Consider the following 19,578-nt stretch of genomic DNA (forward strand, 5'->3'; position numbering starts at 1 on the left):
TGCTTGCCTCTCTGCTCGTGACTGACAGCTGTACCTCCTTTCTTTCTCCCCTTCTCTCTCTCACAAGCACACATGCATTCAGGGCACCGACTGTCTCAGACATCATGCTGCTCTTCGGTGTCATGCGGTGCCGTCATGCTCCTTTTTTGATGCTGATGTCAAACCCATTCTTGCGTTATTGTGAATCTGTGCGGCTGTGTGTGTATGCGTATGAAGGAGAAAAAGACGTGGAGGATCAGTCCGGAATGACCAAAGACGATAACTGAAACATCAAATCTAACGAGGGTTGGATTTTTGTCACATTTTTGAAAAAAGAAAAAAAAAAAAAAACACTCCTACTGTGGCACATATTTGAAAGTTTGTTGAACCAGCATGCACGTAATGATCAAGTGGTTGCATTCTCTTTGGTTCAGGTTATTTGGTGGTGAAAGGCATATTTGGGCAACAAAGGCAGATAAAACTGAACTTTTACTCCTCCATCAAAATCTTTTCATACTCGGGACTGAAATTGAAATCACTAATTGAACTATTTATCCATTAATTATTGAAGTGAAAACGGGTGGGGGGGTGTAATAAAAATTTCAGCAAAGCTTTCAATCTCATCCCGCTGTATTCATCAGCAGATGGAGGGCGCCCAGTTGTCATGGCAATGGTTCTATTTGTTAATACCTGATAAAAAAAACCTGGTCACATATAAGTGAGTACAGATATAGACGTGGATGGAACCACCTGTATGTGTATTATACAGCGCCAACTCTGCACAGAAAGGGAACCGAACCCACAACCTTCTTACTGTGGGGCAAAAGTGCTAACCACTATGCCGCCGTTCTGCCTATCCTAACTCATATACCCCAGAAATAAAGCGTGAGGTGGTGATGATGGCTGGTTATTCTTTCACATTAACGTGTATGAAATGATGAGCCAGGGGTGCATTTTTAACTTCAGTCGGTGTTGAAAGCTCCCCTGAGCCACCAGCGTCCTCCAGAGTCACAAGGAAAGTCTTTTAAAGTGAGTCTAAGTTTACATCACCTTCACTGACAACAGCTAAAGTCTCTTGACCACAGAGGAAAAAAAATAAATAAAGAAGCTCAGTCAAAACACAACCCTGTATTTGAAAAGAAGCCTGCTTCTCTTCAAATTCTCGCGAAGCCAGCATTTCAAAGGGACAATCTGGGCTGATGACAGTGCGTCTCTCCATCTGACTCGGCGCACTATGTCATCCTTTTACCATGATGGCTGTGGCTCAGCTTTAGGGCGGCTTCTTAGCATCCTTTGATTGGTGGTTGTGCTGAAGGACTCAGGTGGCTCCAGGACCAGGTTTATATTTCAATTTATAGGAGTCTTCAGAGGGAATACATTAGTATGCGTTTGGAGACAAGAAATTAGATGAGATTAAGTTCCTACTCAGCTATTGGAGGGAAGATGGCCCTGTGTTTAGTGGCAGATGGGACCCAGATAATGGGCAGTGGTGCATTGAAAATAAGAGGGGTTAGTGTGTGCGTGATATATATGCACATTAACACGGATTCAGGATTTTAGAGTGTGAATTTGTGCGTTTACAAGAATGTTTGGGCGCTGGTTTGCATGCATGTGAATAAGTGTGCGTGTTTGTCCACGAGAGCGAGTGTGTTCAGAGGAGTCAAGATTTTGGAGAAAGATTTGTAGTGAAAGAGCCTACAGCTGCCGTAATGTGGATGGAAGGAATCAAAGCATTCCTCTCTTTCTTAGTGTGTCTGTGTGTGAGTGAGTATGTCAGATGAAAGGACATCTCGGTGTGGGGTAACTCCGGCCTCCTCTGAACTCCTCATCTCAGTGACTCTGATGGCAAAATGTGTCCGTGTTTAAAAAAGAGGCTGCCGCAGAGCATGTGCTGACATGTCTAAATCTGAGACTGTCTCACACATATGGATCAACACACACTTGGGCACACACTTAACATATGAACACACAAACGCCTGTGCACAGTGAGGCTTCCCGGGGGCCATCTGGAAGTGCAGAGCAAGGCACAGCTGGTCTCCAGTGAACATTCATGGGCGCTGGACCCCTCATCTGAAAGATCTCACAGTGCGGTGCCAATCACAAAGTTTTGTGTGTCTCTGTGTGTTAGTGTGAAGTGTGATTGTCTGTGTCGACGTGCAGTCATCTCGTTGCCCGTGGAAAACAAATTTGCCAAATATTCCTGGGTACGTGTTTGGAATAGGTGTGGACTAGTTTGAAATCAACCTCCCTTCCTCTGGAGAGGTGTGTGTGGTTGTGTGTGGTTGTGTGTGTTTTGTGCGTGTTTGTGCAGTTGGGGACTCTGACTCCTGCACAGACACTAAGTGTAACTGAAAAATTGCCTCCATCTGTTGGCAGTGGAAAAAATCTGAGAGGACAAATTGAAAAGATTGCAAGGATAAAGCAGTCATAGTGAATTAGTATCGTGGTAGGAGCATTTCTTGTTATCGGGGTATTTGTAAAATATTCAGACGTACACGTGTGGATATGGGGGACGGGGGTGCAGGAATCAAAGGAAAGAAGGAAAGAACAAATTTCTGACTGGAACTGATCCAGAAGTATGAGCCCTATCTTTCACCTTTTTTTATTATTATTATTTTTAATTACTTTTAAAGTCTTTCACACCACATCACCTGCGGCTGTACTTACTGCCCAGCTCTCATTAGAATAGTAATACAGATCCACCACCGTTATGCAAACTGGAGAGATATCTTAAAAAATTCTTGACACCTGCTTACTTTAGGATTCAAGCCGCAACACTGAGTTACTGCGACTTTCCGGGCAAAATCCGACAAGCGCGGTTCATTTATTGGCACCGAGAAGAGACTTAATGTACATTAGCTGTGAAGGGTACAGTTCCACGGCAGAGAGGGAGGCATATATCAGGCTGTACAAACATGCTCTCAGTGTAACAGGGTTTGGATTCGTAGCTTTAGATTTAATGTGGTTAAAATGCGCTGGGAGTTGACTGTAGAAGCCCCGTAAGGACGCAGAGTGAGAGCGAAAGGGATGACGGCGATATTACCATGGACCCATCAATCAGAGACTCCCCTCAAGAAATTGTTCTTGATGGGGCAGAAAGAGCTGTCATATCCAGTCTTTCTTCGGATCGTTTACAGAGATATAAATTATGAAATCCAGTCAAGATTTGACGTCCCAGCCCGGTCTCACTACAGCTCTCAGGTTCATCTCGAGAGGCGTTCGGATAGCAGGCCGGGAAGTCCACCAGGACTGGATTTCAACTGGCATATGTGTATAAGAACACCCGAGGCTCAGTTTCTCCCCGTCATTTTCATTATTTCCATTGAAACAATGTTTGTGCTGGCCGAAGCTCACAATCAGAGCCGAAACATCCCAGACGTGTCATCCGTCAGTCAATCATCTGTTGTTATTTTTGATGCTCAAGGAGTCGCTAACAGTTTCACACTTTAATGGATGACACTGGCACACTTGTTTTGCTTGCTGTTGCCACACCTGTGTTAACAGCTGGCCACTTGTAATGCCGTCTCATCTGGCTGATAATGCTACAATCTGGATGTGTTTGCTTGATTAATTTATTGCTTGGTGGTTTTATTTGATGGCTCTCACGTTTACAATAAGATGCCTTTATATGATTCGAACAGCTGATTTTTGCAATTTGGATTTGTTCAGAGTTATACTTTTTGTATTTTGTCAGTAAATGAATGTTACAGCCTGTTTTTCTTTTTTTTTTTTTTTTCCTTCTTCTTCTAACCTAAGCTTTTTTCAGTCAGACTGACAAAAGATGTATTTGAGTGCTCATTGGCGTAAAGGTCCCTGTTGAAACACGTTTGAAAGCCAATTGAGAGAAAAGGACTTCTTTTTATGTGTAGTCACTGCCTACCTGCGATAGAAGCTCAGCTATACAGTCGTGTTTAAACATATTGTTTCATATGTGTGGACCCTTGAACTCGACATAAATTATAGTGCCAGCAGGAGAGCTGGCTCTTTTCATATCTTTGGCCTCAGCAGGTTTGTAACTGCTGCACTGCCTTTTTTTTTTTTTTTTTTTTTTTTTGCTGCTACATATTCTTGCTTTCAACTCTTAAGTGTTGCCAACACCGACAGTCAAACCAGCTTGCCGTGACATCATTTTCTTCACATGCACTCCACTGTGTCTTATATATGTCGAGTTATATAAGACTACGGGAGTCCTTGTTCTGAGCAGGATGAAGTCTGTGTGGGGCCTAATCAGATTGGATGGACCTTCGGGTCGTCACAGGTTCAACCACAGAAAGCCTGTTTGTTTGGCGAGGCAGACCTCTGGGTCGCTCCCTCCTAGAATGCTAATGGGAGCTAGCATAAGCTGGCTAATAGGCGCTAATTAGGCTAATGAATTAGCTGCAGAGTGTACAGCAGGCGTTATGGCAGAGGCGGAGAAGGAGGACGACGATGATTGCGGGACAGAACGGACAGGCGCACAGCTGGACATGCACATACAGATGCATACATCTGCTCTCCCACTCTGCTGCGTGGGCAAATAAGCAGAGGGGGTTAAAATATGGGGGGGGGCATACATCCCAGTCACGCACTGCTGATTCGTGTTTGTTACTACACGCATGTGCAAACACATTATCATCCTCAAACACACACTCACAGAAACATATGTGAAAGTATGCAACCCCTCGAACTCACATGCCCCCCCCTCAGAAAGCATGCTCTATCTCAGTACGTCAGGAGCCAAAGCTCACTTAGCTTGCACATCTGTTGTAGTCTCGTGGGAACACACACAACAATATGCTTCAACTTAGACACTTGTGTTTATGGGGAGTACGAGGCTCCTGTTTAATCACTGCTGGAATCTGTCCCTTACTCTATTTGAGAGTTATTTACTAGACAAATTAGCACATCTGTGGCCTGACATCTATAATGGGGAATAACTTTTTTTTATTCTTTGATGTACTACGGCTTTATCTCGAGCTCCTTCTTTCTTGTGTAGCTGCAGAAGGGCGCAGAGAAAGAAAATCAGAGCTTTCGTTTTTATCGTGAATGAATTATTTGCGGGTAAAAGTTCTTACCAGATGGGTTTATTTTTCTTTGATGAAACCAAATTAACACACACACACAGAAACCCTCCACAACAATGCATTCCCCCTGACTTTGTTCCAGCCATCACCAGACCTCCAGACATTCATTTCTTTCGCACGGTCTGGTGGCCTCACACGCTTTAAAGAGAAAGAAATTAGCAAGAGAGCGGCACTGGGGGACAGGAGACAGGTCCAGGAGGCTGATATAACAATAGTCTAAATAAGCAGTTAATTGGACCTCTTTCCCTTTATCCCTGGAAGACACTCAATCTGGTGGTGGTTTTGTTTCCATCACCACGGAGCTCCATGTCCAGGGGATCAGTCGGCACCAGGCGTCTACTCAACCAGGGGACAGGCGCCATTAGCACACCTTAGGGAATCCAGGGCCCCATCGTGTACTTAAAAAAAAAATAAAAATTAAGATACTTGTGGGTAAGGTTGCTTCTTTTGGGCCTCTGTCTTTCTACATTTCAGAAGGAAATATTAGATTTTTTAATCAAAACATTATCTGCATTTCCACACATTAATAATGTGTGGAAATGCAGATCTACATGGTCATTGTGTTTAGAGTTATGTCAACATTTAGTCTACCCACCGCCAACCACAATCAAATATGCTAAGATTGTTTTTAAATTCCCAAACTGTTCAGTCAGGCCCATGAGAAGTCTGTTTAATTATACAATCAATTGTGCATATATTTAACACCCAAACAGAATAAGGATGGCAGGAAAGTGTACTTCACATACCTGAAATACCTGCACACTTCATTTCAGTTCCTAATTAAATCATACGTATTTCGTTTTGCCGGGAACGTGTTATTTTAGCTTCAGTCTTTTTCACATTTCAACAGCTCATTGAAATGATTGTTGGTTTAAAATGAGTCAGGTGACATTTTTCAGTCAAGTCAGACGGCGCCAGTTGTTATCTTTGTTTCTCTCCTTGTTTCTGTTTCTGTATCTAGAATGAACTGACCTTACACTTAAATCATCATAAACTTCTTCTGTTTGCTGTGCAGCTTCAGTGACAAAGGTGAGAGAAGGTAACATTGACTGCTGTACTTTTTCATCAAGTCACTGCTGATTATGAAGGGCGGGGGATGTGAGGAGTTCACTGCTGGTGATAAGGGAGCACTTATGGCTGATGGAGATGAGGGCAGAGACAGTTAAAATGTGCCAGCAGCAACATCAGCAATACTCGTGTTTATTTAAAAAAAAATACAATTTCAGCCCCATCCTTTTCCACCTTCCTACCCCCCCCCCCCCCCCCCCCCCCCCCCCCGTTGGTGTCGACAAGGTGCCAATCCCGTGTAATTAGGATGCTGCAAATGAAGGCACTTAATGACAGGTTGTCACGGTAACAGTGTAGGATGTTGCCACTGGGGTTGGCAGAGATGTGTTTCTTAACTGCTTCACAGTTGTTGGATATGCTGACACGAGCACTCACTCTTTGGTCTGCGTGAAAAACTGAGGAACGCTCATGCTGAGGTCATTCCAAAGCTTTATTAGATTTGAACTTGATTTCTATCAATTATACATTTTCTGCTCTTCTGCATGTCTTTCCAGCAGGATGCTGCTTCACCTTCATCACAAAGTCACCCCCCCCCCCCACCCTGCTTTCATCATTATGTCTAAAACAAATCCACACAAGCATGCCTGTGTACAAAGGAGGGTAGCACACAAATGGAAGGGTTTGAAAAATAGAAATACTCATACACAATCACACCCAGCAGAGCCCAAGTGAGTGGCTTCCCCTCTGCCAATTCAAGGTCAACAGGGACAACATGGTGGCAGCTGTTAGACAGACAAGAGGAGAGAGGTATGAAGGAAGGCAAGACAGCAAAAGACCTCTGAACTCTTCATAAAATTGAAATAGGCAGGAGGTTGGAGGGATAGAAAAGGAGTGAGGAAGAAGAAGCGGAAGGGAAAGTGGGTTTACACAGCAGGGGGGCGTACTTGTCGAGGCCTCCTCCTGTGACCCCGTCACCTCTTTTGAACCTCTAAACTTACTCTCGCTCATAAAAGGAGAATTGCTTCCGTCAGGCACAAATCATAATCAGGTTAAGGTGCGCAGCAGATGAATCACAAGGGAGGGCTTCAACTGGCGCTTTTTCGGGAGACGGTGGCAAATTTACATCCCGTAAATCCCCCAATTTGTTTGAGAGACCTAGTTTCAAATTCACATATAGGTCATGGAATACTAAAAAAGTTAGCAGAGGGAGTGAATACGTTCTTCCAAGACAGGTCTGATATGATGCAAATGTATGTTTCTGTTGGACCAAACCTCACAAAGAACATTTCAGGGGACACATAAAACATCCCACGGGGCTACTGCATGTTAGATACGTCCATTGATATTCACCAATGGACAGTGCTGCTCATATTTGCCTGCAGTTATAGACAAGTGTGTGTGTGTGTGTGTGTGTGTGTGTGTGTGTGTGTGTGTGTGTGTGTGCATATATATATATATATATATATATATATATATGTATGTATACACAAAAAGACAAATCCAGGGACAGCTGGTGTGGAAAGCTTCGTCTCCATCGACAGGTGACAGAACGTCAATATGAGGGCGTGCAGCTGTCGCTAGTTCTCGCTGTTTGTGTCTCTGCGAGTATGTCGGTGTGTGTCTCGGTGTTCTGTGTCTGTGCGCCTGATAACTGTGTTATGTGCTGCACAGCGGAGCGTCGTGCATGTAGGTGTGAATGAGGGTGGGATTTTTTTTTTTTATCACGGGCTGTCATGTCCCTGCACTTCATTAGAGCTTGGCTAAAGGAGAGACAAGGCAGGATCTAGCCAGCAACTTCAGCAAACACAATAGTGCGCGTGTGTGTGTCTGTATGTGTGCGTTTGTGGGTGCACGTGCACGGTGTTTGGCTTCCAGCTTCCCTCCGTCAGCTCGGTCTATATTCACAGCCACAGAAGGCAGCATCAGCAAATCATTGTCACACTTCTGTTCAAACTACAGTACGCTCACAGCATCATCAGTAAGGGTGTGTGTGTGTGTGTGTGTGTGTGTGTGTGTGTGTGTGTGTGTGTCTGTCCTGTAACCTTCACCTTGTATAGACTACAGCTAAATGAGAAATGATTTTCTGCCTCACCAGTCTCTTAACCCTCAACCTGGAGACCCCTCAGGGCTCATTATTGCTATTTATGCGTTACAAAAATGAAAGTCATGGGTGTCATTAGTACTAAAAATATAATTTAGGAACATTAATTAGCATGAGTGCTTCTATGTACAAAAAATATTACAGCAAAGATACTCCCCTCAAAATGAAAACGACTGTTTTATGACACATTCTTAAAGGAGGTCTGGTGCATGTTTATCATTTGGTTTATACATTCTGCCAATTCTTTTTTTTTTTTTTTCCTTCTTCTAAAACAGATTTTTCTGAGCTTTCATTGTTTAAATGTTGTGATCTGTGTTGTTCGACAGGGGAAATGACTTGGTTCACATGGTGACATGTGAAAAACAAATAATTAGTGAAAATAGATTTACGCTTTAATTAGACTGAAGACGAGAATTCCTGTCACGCCTGGTTCTGTGGGTGACTAACACGTGAGCCTTTTTTGTCTGTGACTTTTATTAGATCTGAGTATATAAGTGAGAGACTGAAACAAATGGGTTCACACAGAAAGACAGAGGCACAACCACATTTAGAGAGTGGAAGGAAAAATAAAGACAGATAACAACAAGAGCATTGAAACACACACACACGCCACCATTGTTGCGTTACTGCTGGTGCAGGCAAACTGTCAAAACATAGGAAAGTAGCATGCATGCAAACATGAGCACACAAGCCACTGCACAGACACACACACACACACACACACACACACACACACACACAAAAAGAGAGACAGCCAGCTGTGTGGTGGAAGCAGGTGTCACTCTCAGCTCATTACCCCGGCAGGGTTGATCACTCTGTTTGGAGAGCAATAAGATACACCTCACTGGAGAGATAGAGGGATGAGGGGGGCAGGAGGAGGACTGGGGGGGAGAGAGAAGGGAGGGGAGGGAGCATCTTCCCTCTGCTTTAAGAGATAGATGGATGGAGAGAAAGAGGGGCTGCGCGAGGGAGCGTGTGCTTTGTGAGATAGCGGAGGCGGAGGAAAGGGGAGAGAAAGACGCAGATAGGAGAGGTGGAGGGAGGAAGAGAGGACGGGGGGAGTTGGAGGAAATAGCCAGAGAGGAGCTCTTAAGTCACCAAGAAACAGACGATTTAAGAAATATTTATCTCAAAATGGATTTTCTGAGAATAACAGTCGAGACTCAAGCAGTCACACGGGCTTTATTTTATTTTTACAACCTCAGGTTAGCCAAACTTATTTGGAAGGAAAAACAAAGGCAGATGGTTAAACTATCACTAAATTGTCCTTGTAAACACTTGTGACTATTTACGGACCAAAGTCCAAATTTGACGCGCCGTGCTAACTGTGGTAGACTGAACGATCCCTGCTTTGCAGCAAAGTATTGTTAATGACAGTTTACCTTCAGGTGCAGGAGTTTAGATTATCTGACTGAACTGTTTGAGTGTTGTGTACCTGTGAGAACGCCATTTTTCTCAAAATAAACCGTGACAGTTGAGATTTCACAAACACCAAAGCTGAAAAATGATCCTTTTAAAATTCTTTATGATACACCTTCATCACTATTATGTGTTTTGCTGTCTCCTATTTGGGTCTATGTCAGAGAAAATTTGTAAATCTGCCAAAAAAAAAAAAAAAATGTGGCAATGAATGTCATCTTTAGTATTGACTCCTACCATATTATAGCTCATTACAATCATTACAACAAGTTGCAGGAATGTATTTATTGAACGTGCTACTCTGATGATTACACGTCTTTTCCCTGCTCTGGTTTATGTCAGCGAGCTCACTGTCGTTTGTGTGTCTGTGTGTTGTGTCTCTGTAGGTATGACTACAAGGAGATGCTCCACAACTCCACTTTCTGTTTGGTGCCCCGCGGCAGACGACTGGGCTCCTTTCGCTTCCTCGAGGCGCTGCAGGTAAACAAGTGGCAAACACGCACGCACAAACGCAGACTCACAAACACTATCCTAAGATGAGAAAACACTGCACAGGCTGTAAATATATGCCTACCAGCGAAATTACTGGGAAGAAAAAAGAGGCGATCCCAACACTCTACCTCCCACTTTGCATTTGTTTTAATAGTGCTACCTCAACCATTTAAGGATCACCAAAGCATTGCCACCTTATTAGTGTAATTAAAAACAAGCAAGACCTTGGCCGGGAAAATTAGCTGCTTCTTCCTGTGTCTGAGCCGTGTTTTATGTCGCAACGCAGGAATGGAAATTGTTGGGAAAGTGTTAAACTGTCGCTTGACTTTGCGAAAGCCGTCAACAGCGAGGTGATCAGAAAGTTTAAGGGAAACAATTAATCTGTTAGATTAATTCCTTCGTCTGCAGTCAAGCAGCCATTTTGCTCGTGAACAGTTATTGTTGCATCATATCAACGCAGTTATTCCCACAAATACAGCAAAAATATACGGTGTAGCTATATAATCCCATAAAAGAAAACTTGATCCTGCTTTCTTTTGCAACTTAACACTGATATTCACATTTACAGAGAAAAGAATAAAGTCCCGGGTCACACCGGCGCTTATAAAATGGTCAAAGCAGTTCACTTTAATGCCATGATCTGTGGATTTGTTCATGAAGGTGATGCAAACCTCTGGCAAAATTGTTGAGGTCTTCAGAGTTTGCCACAGATGAACTTAGCAATATCAGTTTCCACTGTTAAGAATTGTCACAGAGTCCAAAATGGAGGAAGGGATTTTGTCGCAGCGTCATTTACGTTCTAAATAAGTCCATATTTCAAATAAACTGTGTTCAGGCACTAATGAGATTGCTAACTAGATTAGTGGGGGTTTTCATTCTTTGAATGAAATGCTGTAGAGTCCCAAACATTAAATCCCCAAACAGGATATTCGACAGCAAGAAAAAAAAGAAAACAGCTTCAGGAGCTACTGTGTCTAGCATGTTTACAGCAAAACATTTATTTTAACATGCAAATGATTTATTTTTTTTAAATCAAAGCTTTTTCTTGTCCTTACTGGTACATTTAAATGCACTGCAGTTTCAAAATAAACTGTTTTGATAGAAGAGCTTGAAAGATGGAAAAATGGGGATTTATACTTTCAAACAATCTGTTAAAACGAAGGCTTAAAGCTGCTGCAGGTAACGAACCCACCACCTCAGTACATGACCTTGATTACATGTGAAGTGGATTCCACCCATCCGGAGTCATTTTCTAATTCTGCATCTGCATTTAGATCCGCACACTTCACATCCCCTTTTTCCACAACTGCATTACTACTGCACTGTCCTTTACCTCTCCTTACCGAACGCTGCCGTCCGCAGAGTGCACCCACATAAGTGTGCTTATCTTACTATCAGCCGGCCAACACACACACAGACACACACCGGTGCACTTCACTCAGGAGGGAAAAATGTCCTCTCCTCTCCTTTCTCCATTTGTCTGACTCACCCCATCCATCGACTCGCACCATCTAGAGGAAGACAGAGGGAGAGTATTTACAGGCTTTGGTCTTCGCATGAGAAAGCAATTCCAGATAGAGGTCAGCCCTGTGTGTGTGTGTGTGTGTGTGTGTGTGCACAGGTTTGTGTATGCCCGAGGTTGTTTGTGTGTCTTTATATATCGGTATGCATCCCTCTGTGTGTGTGTGTGTGTGTGTGTGTGTGTGTGGTGTGTGGTGTGTGTGTGTGTGTGTGTGGTGTGTGTGTGTGTGTGTGTGTGTGTGTGTGTGGAGGAGACAGCAGCAGAGCCCCAGGGACCAGTTCTGGTTTAGCTGACACCTTTATGACCTGGGAGTGACAGGGCCGTCATCACATCACACTCCCACCACCGACACACACACACACACACACACACACATATACACCAGCTGTTACCTCTACCTTTCCTCTCATCCCTCCATCCCTCTGCCACTCCTTTGCCAAAGGTCACATTCAGCCTCCCTACAACTCAGTCTTTTCTTTTTCTTTTTTTTTGAAGATATATCTATTTACTTTCTTCTGCTTTTCATCTCCTTTGAGTCGCCCTTTATCATTTTCCTTACTTGCCTGATCCGAGTAATTGACTCTCACGAAGTTACCATCATACTGCTGATGTGTGAACAGGTGCAGGTGAGGGGAAAAAAAAAGACCAAACATCAACTGAAAACAATCCGCACAAACCAAACATGCTCGTTTTCTTCAACTTTCAGCCTCATGCATGATTTAAGCCTTTTCAAATTGAATAAACCAAATCTGACACAGAACTGTTAGTTGCATAATTAAGAAATTGTTTTTGTGGAATTTTTAGTTTGTCTTTCACCAGTTCTACGGCTGGTTGAAGAAATGTTTCTGCTTTATATAGATTCACACAGCAGTAGCCCAGACTCCAGCTTTTATTTTTAACCCTGTCTGCTGTTTTTTCATTACATTTAATTCCTCTTCATCTGCTTCCCTGCCTATATATTTATGTACAAGCTTATCTCTGTTTCTATTTGTATATTAAGCTACGTTCATGCATGCACTCTGTAACTGCTTCTTCTCCAAAAGCTATTATAATAAAGCTGCGAAACACCAAATAGTTTTTTGTAATTTGAGAGCGGTTGGTTGCAGTGGGGAACCCACAGAGGATAGATAGCCCAAATGGTTTCTGCTCAGCTCTTTGGTGAAAGGGCCCCAAACTTGAAAGCTTTGGTTTGCTCCCTCTGCTCTCTTCAACCTCACTTCCAGTAGTGGCAAGAAGCTGTTTTCTGAAAACCTCTAAAAACTGACAGAGCACTAGTTCCTGAGCAACACACCACAGACACACACTGTGAGCGATGAGCCGGTTTGCACTTTGCAGCGAAGACCTTGTGCTTGTGGCCCAAAGCGAAGCTAAACAGAGAGTGAATGCTGGACTTGCATTCATCAGGTGGATAGAAAAAAAAATCCCCAAATGAATGTTAATGCTGTCCTCTAACTGGTGGGTGTATAATATTTGCTCAAATATTAAAAACTCTGATTTCACAAAGAGGCAGTAGGCACGAATTTGAGGTAGCAGCTGCCTCAAATTTGTCATTCATTTGTTGTTAAAATTTAGTAATAAGAGCCTTGTGCTGCTGACTCATCTTGTATAGTCAACATTTGACAGAAAAAAATTAAAGAAAAACTTGTTTCTGCTGAATGGAGAATTCAGGCATGCCCGAAGAGGTCACAGAAAAACAGGCTGATCAATCATTACACAGTGCAGTCATTGTGATTTAAAAAAAGAAAATTATGAGCAAAGCTTTTATAATCGGGATCGATATGTTCAGTAACAGAGCAGTGATGGTGTCTCTGTGTGTCTCAGGCCGCATGTGTGCCGGTAATGCTGAGTAACGGATGGGAGCTGCCTTTCTCCGAGATCATCGACTGGAACACGGCCGCAGTCATCGGCGACGAGAGGCTCCTGCTGCAGGTAACCGCCGAAATCCACGCTCACGCCACATGCTCTGTGCGTCACCTGAAAGCTAAACGCCACTCTTCACACCTTTAGCATGCACACACGCTCATACACGTTCCCACTGACCTTTCCATGATCCAACATTCCTGTTTTGTGTTGTAGTGCTATGTTTGTCAACCAATGAATAAATAAATAAATAAATAAATAAATAAAGCAAAAATGAAACCAGCCTACTGAGTCCTTGACTGCTTGAAAATGTCACTCAAATCCTCATATCATTACATGAGAGTGCAAATAAGTGGAATGAGCAAATGGATTGGCTGAAATTGCTTGAACTTCATGGGGGGAAAAAGTAATTATATGCCCATTAAATCTTAATTTGAGTGAAGTGTGTAATAATATTGTTTGACATTGAGTTTTATAGCTTAGGCGTCTCAGGCACCAAATGTGCCTGAAGCATCTTGGAGCTGTCGCTGGAATTACATATTTTACAACAAAATGCACGAAACAATGAGCGCACAGAGCACTTGAGTAGGAACAGCATACCAACAAAGGGCAGGACCCTCAAAACGGCTTCAGCTCTCTGAGATGGTTCTTTCCATAAAGGGACACACATGGTCAGGAGCAACTTTCAGACCTACTTTGGCATTCAACCCGTGATTGATCGGTATTAAAAAGTTTGGATTGTTTGACAGTGCAGCATTACATCACCAGCACCACAGTGTGGTGGGTGATGGGTGGTTATGTGTTGGCTCATTATTTAACTACCTCTAAAGCAGTTTCCAGTCTTTTTGCTGAGTTGAACTAACCGCTGCTTCGCCATTCAGACGTGAATATGCTTTGGATTCTTTTATCCAACGCACAGTAAGAAAGTTGAATGTCTCATAAAGCAGGACTTCACCGCTGACCTGGATTGACTGAATTTCCATGACTTGAGATTTGAAAGTTTGATTTTCTTGACTTGACAAATGTGCCCTCGTGCATGTTTCTTTCCAAAGTTTGGACCCTTGTCAGCTATGAGAAATGGTGGAATGTTTGACTTAAAGGTGACATTCCATTCTGAAAATCCTGAAACAAAATAATAAATGGGCCGACCTTAAATGGAAACTCAACTTTGTTATTACAAGGACTTCTGTAGGGAAAGTGTTCAAATGCTAAATCCCAACGGTCAGCATGTAAAGACCTGAAAGAAATGCAAATCTGGCACTTTACTCGTGAAAACACGGGGCTTAACTCTCCCCCAAGGGCTTGTCCTGGGAATTAGTGTGAGAACATTTGAGACTGGGACCCAAATTATCTAAAAACTGTTGTGTCTATGCCTGAAAAAAAAAAACCAAACAAACCCTGCATTATCTGCTTTAGCCTTTAGTTCACAAGGCCTCCACACTGTGATGTGCTTTTATCTGTTGATGGGAGTTTCCTGAGTGCATCCTTGGGACCAATTTCAATCTTCCTGTCACCACATTTAAGGTCCCAGATCAATCATTAGAAGCCCCCGCTCATATTTACTGCTGACTGACTGGCTGTTTGTTGTTTGCAGATTCCCACCACAGTGCGCTCCATCCACCAGGATAAGATCCTGTCCCTCAGACAGCAGACTCAGTTCCTCTGGGAGGCCTACTTCTCCTCTGTGGAAAAGATAGTGCTGACCACACTGGAGGTGAGGATCCAAGACACGCATGCAGAGAGATGTGCACACACACACACACACGTACACACAATCTGGCCTTTTGGCCTCCTTGCCTTCCTCTGTCCGGCTCCACCATCATCAATCTTTCTCTCAGAGGGCTGCATTGTCAAAGCAGAGACTGCAATCTTCACTTTATTTTCAGGTGTCACCGTGGTCTCTGGCAAAAGGATAAAAACAAAATGGAAGGGTGCAAAGTGTTGTTTACAGAGAGCAAAAGTGAAGCTTGAACACATGTTCACAGAGAATTTCCCACAGGCTGCCTTTGGTTTTATTCAAAGCGCACAACAAAAAGAGTTTTGCATGTAGGTTGTGGATCCCCAGTTTCCGATATATTATCATCATCTCTGCAAAGGTATTGTTGATAAAAGTGCATTAAACTTAGTAGTATCTGTAGGAGTAGAAGTAATATTTACAGCAGTGTCAGTGGCTGCAGATGTAGTTGAAAAGATACTAAGAAAAATTCTATTGTTGCTTTCAGAACCAGTGACCTGAAGTGGGACTTAAGTGGGAAAGTTTGTCGTCGTCCTTCACGGAGAACAGCGCACGCGATCACTGCAAACTGTTGACAGTTCCAATGGATTGTAATAGTGACCTTGTCAAATAGCAGCACTGGCATATTTTCACACCAATTTATGCTTTGTGCTTTCAAAAGAGAAGCAAAATACAGCTGAAGGCCGTTTTCGGGTTGAAACGCAGCAGTTTGTGAATTTTGTCGCAGAATAATTTCCAAAGGAAAAAAGGCCTTGTAGTTCAGTGGAAAGGCAGAAAGGCTGCAGTATTAAAGATAAATGAGATTGTCAGGCAGGTGACAGTGATTTGCATGGATGGGTCAAAGGCTCCCCTCTGCCAGAGTACGTATATGAAGCGACTGCTTATATTTATGTATTTGAACGTTAAGAGCTCACTTACATTATACAAAATGACTTTGAAGAGGTGTAAAAGGGTCCCAAAGATAGACTACAGTGTATTGATGCAAAATGAATGAACTGAACACAAACATAATAGTCATTGTGTGTCATAGTGTGAGGCTGGAGACGGGAAGTTTGGCCAAAGTTTCGACAAAGTGGCAATGTGTGAATCGTTTCCAGTTGTACTTGTTGACGGTCAGACTTTTGTACGGTCGCTTCAACATTTTAACTCAAAAGACAAATTCAAGTGGAGTTTCACTTTAATCTTCGAGGCCTCTGTCCTTCCTCTGACCTCTTACTGTCACTCCCATCTACTCTGGCAACAATTAAGGAATTTGTGACAGAAAAAAAACCACCAAACTGTTAATCTATCCAATCCTCTCTCCCCATTATTCATTCTGACTGAGTAGTTTATAGATGCAGGGATAACACCTGGGTGAACTGCTGGCTTCATGCTGCGGTTCCAAATGTCGTCTTCTTTCTGCCTCCTCTCTCATCCAACTATCCCATCATACTTTTAATTTACTCTGCCACTGCACCACTAAGCCTGGGAGCAAGACTCCTCTCAGTGCTAAAGTCTTAGTTACGGTATAACCTCCCAAACCTTACATCTGAATTTAACTTTTTCCACAGTTGCGAGTGCCTACGCGCTCTCAAACACGCAGCGCACGAAATGGGTCGTGGCATCGGTGTCTCGAGTCTGTCTGATCTTAGCCGGCTCTACGTCTTTGTCGCCCCGTCTCTCAGACACACACACACACACTCAGAAACACATCTCCATATGTCAGTGTGCTTCAGCCCAGATACACATGGCACCACCCAGGCATAACCTTGCTGACATGTTGTCACTCCACACTAAAGAGCAAGGTGACGCGGTGAAAGCCTGTGCATCAGTGTGTGTGCGTGTGCGTTTTCACATTGAATACAGCAAGGGCTAAACACTTAATCCTGACTGACTGTCCAGTAAAAGAGGGGGAGCGGAAGAGAGACGTGGAACAAAGGGAGAAGAGGAGAATGGGTGACATATGTAAATGGCCTTGCCGTGGCAGTCCCCGAAATAACGAGCAGCATGCTTTATTCATCCTCTCAGAGCCTGTACCCCCCCTTCCTAACTGCAGATCTGTAGTGATACATACACGCTCCGATATGGTGGCAGATTGAATCTCCTCACACGCTCTCCCAAACACACTCTTGCTTTTTAATGACTTTCCACAGCCACTCCAAACTCTTGTGTCTATGTCACCGTGTGTGTGTGTGTGTGTGGGTTAGGTGTTTGTGTGGATGTTTGGAGGAATGGCAAGCAAGATGGAAACACCACTTCAGCCTATTATGTGGCACTTCCTGTTGGGATTTGAACACGTTTCGACCAATGACAAGGTCAATATAGCCTGATCTGTGGCGCTGATACACCTATTAAACTCACCTATTAAAGCCAAGCTCACAGTGTGCTCCCAGAGAAGCAGGATTTATCTATCATGCTCTAATTGGTTGATTGTGGCTGTTCTGAGGTGAGATTGAGTCGTCCATCATGTCCCGACTGAGGGCTGCCGAGGGGGAGGAGCTGCAGCCAAGCGAGCAAAATTGTCCCTCATAAGGTGTAAAGGGCTCTGGGTTTTAAAGGTGGAAGGCAGTGGCTTTTATAGAGAAACTAACGGATTTCGAGTTAATCTGCTCAGCTGAGGCAAATGGTTATCAACTACCCTGAGGGACAAAGCTTGGAAAATAAAAAAAATAAATAAAAAAGCCTCACTGTCCTTTTTTGGCCTTTTTCTGAACACATCTTCCTCCAAATCACAAATGCATATGTGGCTTTGTCATTTTTATTACAGTAATTCCCCCTCCGGGCATATTATTATTTTCATTTTACAATGAAACAGCCATTTGCTGCCCACCCACCGCCCACCTGACCCTCCGCATTTCTTTGTATGTATCCGTCCTTTGGTTCACCGAGCCAGTAACAACCTCCCGACTCAATCGTGGCCATAAAACACAACTGCAAACCTGTGTCTGTTTTACCGAAGCAATTTAGCATGGCTCAAGGGCACGGCAACAATATCTCTATTTCTCCTGCCTGTGTGTTTGGCAGAGGCCGGCGGCGAGCAGCACCTGGGGACTGACAGTGCCACGGCACTCACGTCCAACTACATGACTCACTTCTCCATTTGGGCACAGAAAGGATCTGGGCCGGTCTTTCTGATCTCGGTTAAGATACAGCTGATGACTCTGTTTATGTGCGGCCCCTCTCCTTTCCTTCTTTTTCTGTACAACTGATGGGCAAAGATGCCTTTGACTTGCTGATCTGTTTTTTTTTTTTTTTTGTTGTTGTTGTTGTCGTTTTTTTTGTAAAACAACCCAAAAAGACTTGACTTTGGTCTGTCTGTGGAGGAAATATTGCACAATAACTTAGATATCTTTCAGTTCTGCTTAGTGCCACAGTGATTCACTCCTGACACGATCAATAGCTGCTATTGAGGTGATAACAAAGCAAACATTTGGAAAGCTCAGCTAGCGACTTAACTTTCATGCAGCGCCTGCAGACTTGCTCTTACAATGGTTTTTCCACCTGCTCTAATTCACTGTCTGAGTTTTGAATAGCACACCGAATATTATTCCGAACTGAAAAGAGATTATTGCAAGTTGGAGCATTAGCGGTGTTGATATTAATTCACATTTATGACTGTCTGCTCCTTGCCATTTCCGTGAAAACTCATTTCACAGTGTGAAATGTTTTATAGGTGTGATTACGGGGCTCATTGATCAAATCCTTAATATTTCAACCGGCACGAATCCCAACGGCAAACGTTTGCTTCTTTATCAACACAAATACTTCAGATTTTTACGAGTCCTCTGTGATCAGACCAAAAAAAAAAAAAAGTAAATGTTGTCTAAAGGTAATTTCTGTGTTTGCTTAAAGTTCGAAGAGCTCAGGAAGGGAAAGGCTGACAAAGTGGCCCAGAGACCACAGAGACTTAAAAGTTTGGAGGCGGCACCAGTGCGGGTCCAAAAGGAGCTTTGTGGCTGTCAAAGTAACGCAGCTCTTTCAGGCCAATAGAAACATTTAAATCGAACTCATCCCCCCTTACAATGTGGCAGCATCAGTGCTCCCTAAATTAAAGTGATGATTGGTGGTTATTTTAGACGTCTTGAGCATCATTGTTCATACTTGTTCTCCCCAAAAACTAAAAAATAAAAATAAAAATAAATGCTGTGTGTGATTGTAGTTTTCAAATGAAATCCCAACTGAATTGAGGTGAAACTCTGATTGTCCTTGTAAGTGGCAGATGGTGTTTTATTTGTCAGGGAGGCTCGAACACAGAGACACTATTGGCTGAAAATCGGCGCTGGATCCACACTAGGAGCAGAAAGTCACCATGTGTCTGACTGTACTGCTTTTATTTTTTACCATAAATACATGTATATACCATCTGTCAAGTCCTCCAACTTCATAGAATTACAACCTGAAACCTGTAATATCCTTTTAA

General features: G+C 43.2%; 1 protein-coding gene across 1 annotated transcript in view; it reads left to right on the plus strand.

Annotated features, from left to right (window-relative positions):
• ext1b (exostosin glycosyltransferase 1b) overlaps positions 1-19,578 on the plus strand; it is a 102,284-nt gene that overhangs the window by 62,355 nt on the left and 20,351 nt on the right. Inside the window, exons 2-4 of the mRNA XM_029513602.1 lie at positions 9,957-10,050; positions 13,406-13,513; positions 15,039-15,158. Coding sequence (XP_029369462.1) covers positions 9,957-10,050; positions 13,406-13,513; positions 15,039-15,158 — 322 coding nt within the window. The remainder of the gene's footprint in view (positions 1-9,956; positions 10,051-13,405; positions 13,514-15,038; positions 15,159-19,578) is intronic.

The sequence above is a fragment of the Echeneis naucrates genome, chromosome 11, assembly GCF_900963305.1.
Source record: "Echeneis naucrates chromosome 11, fEcheNa1.1, whole genome shotgun sequence".
NCBI lineage: Eukaryota > Metazoa > Chordata > Actinopteri > Carangiformes > Echeneidae > Echeneis > Echeneis naucrates.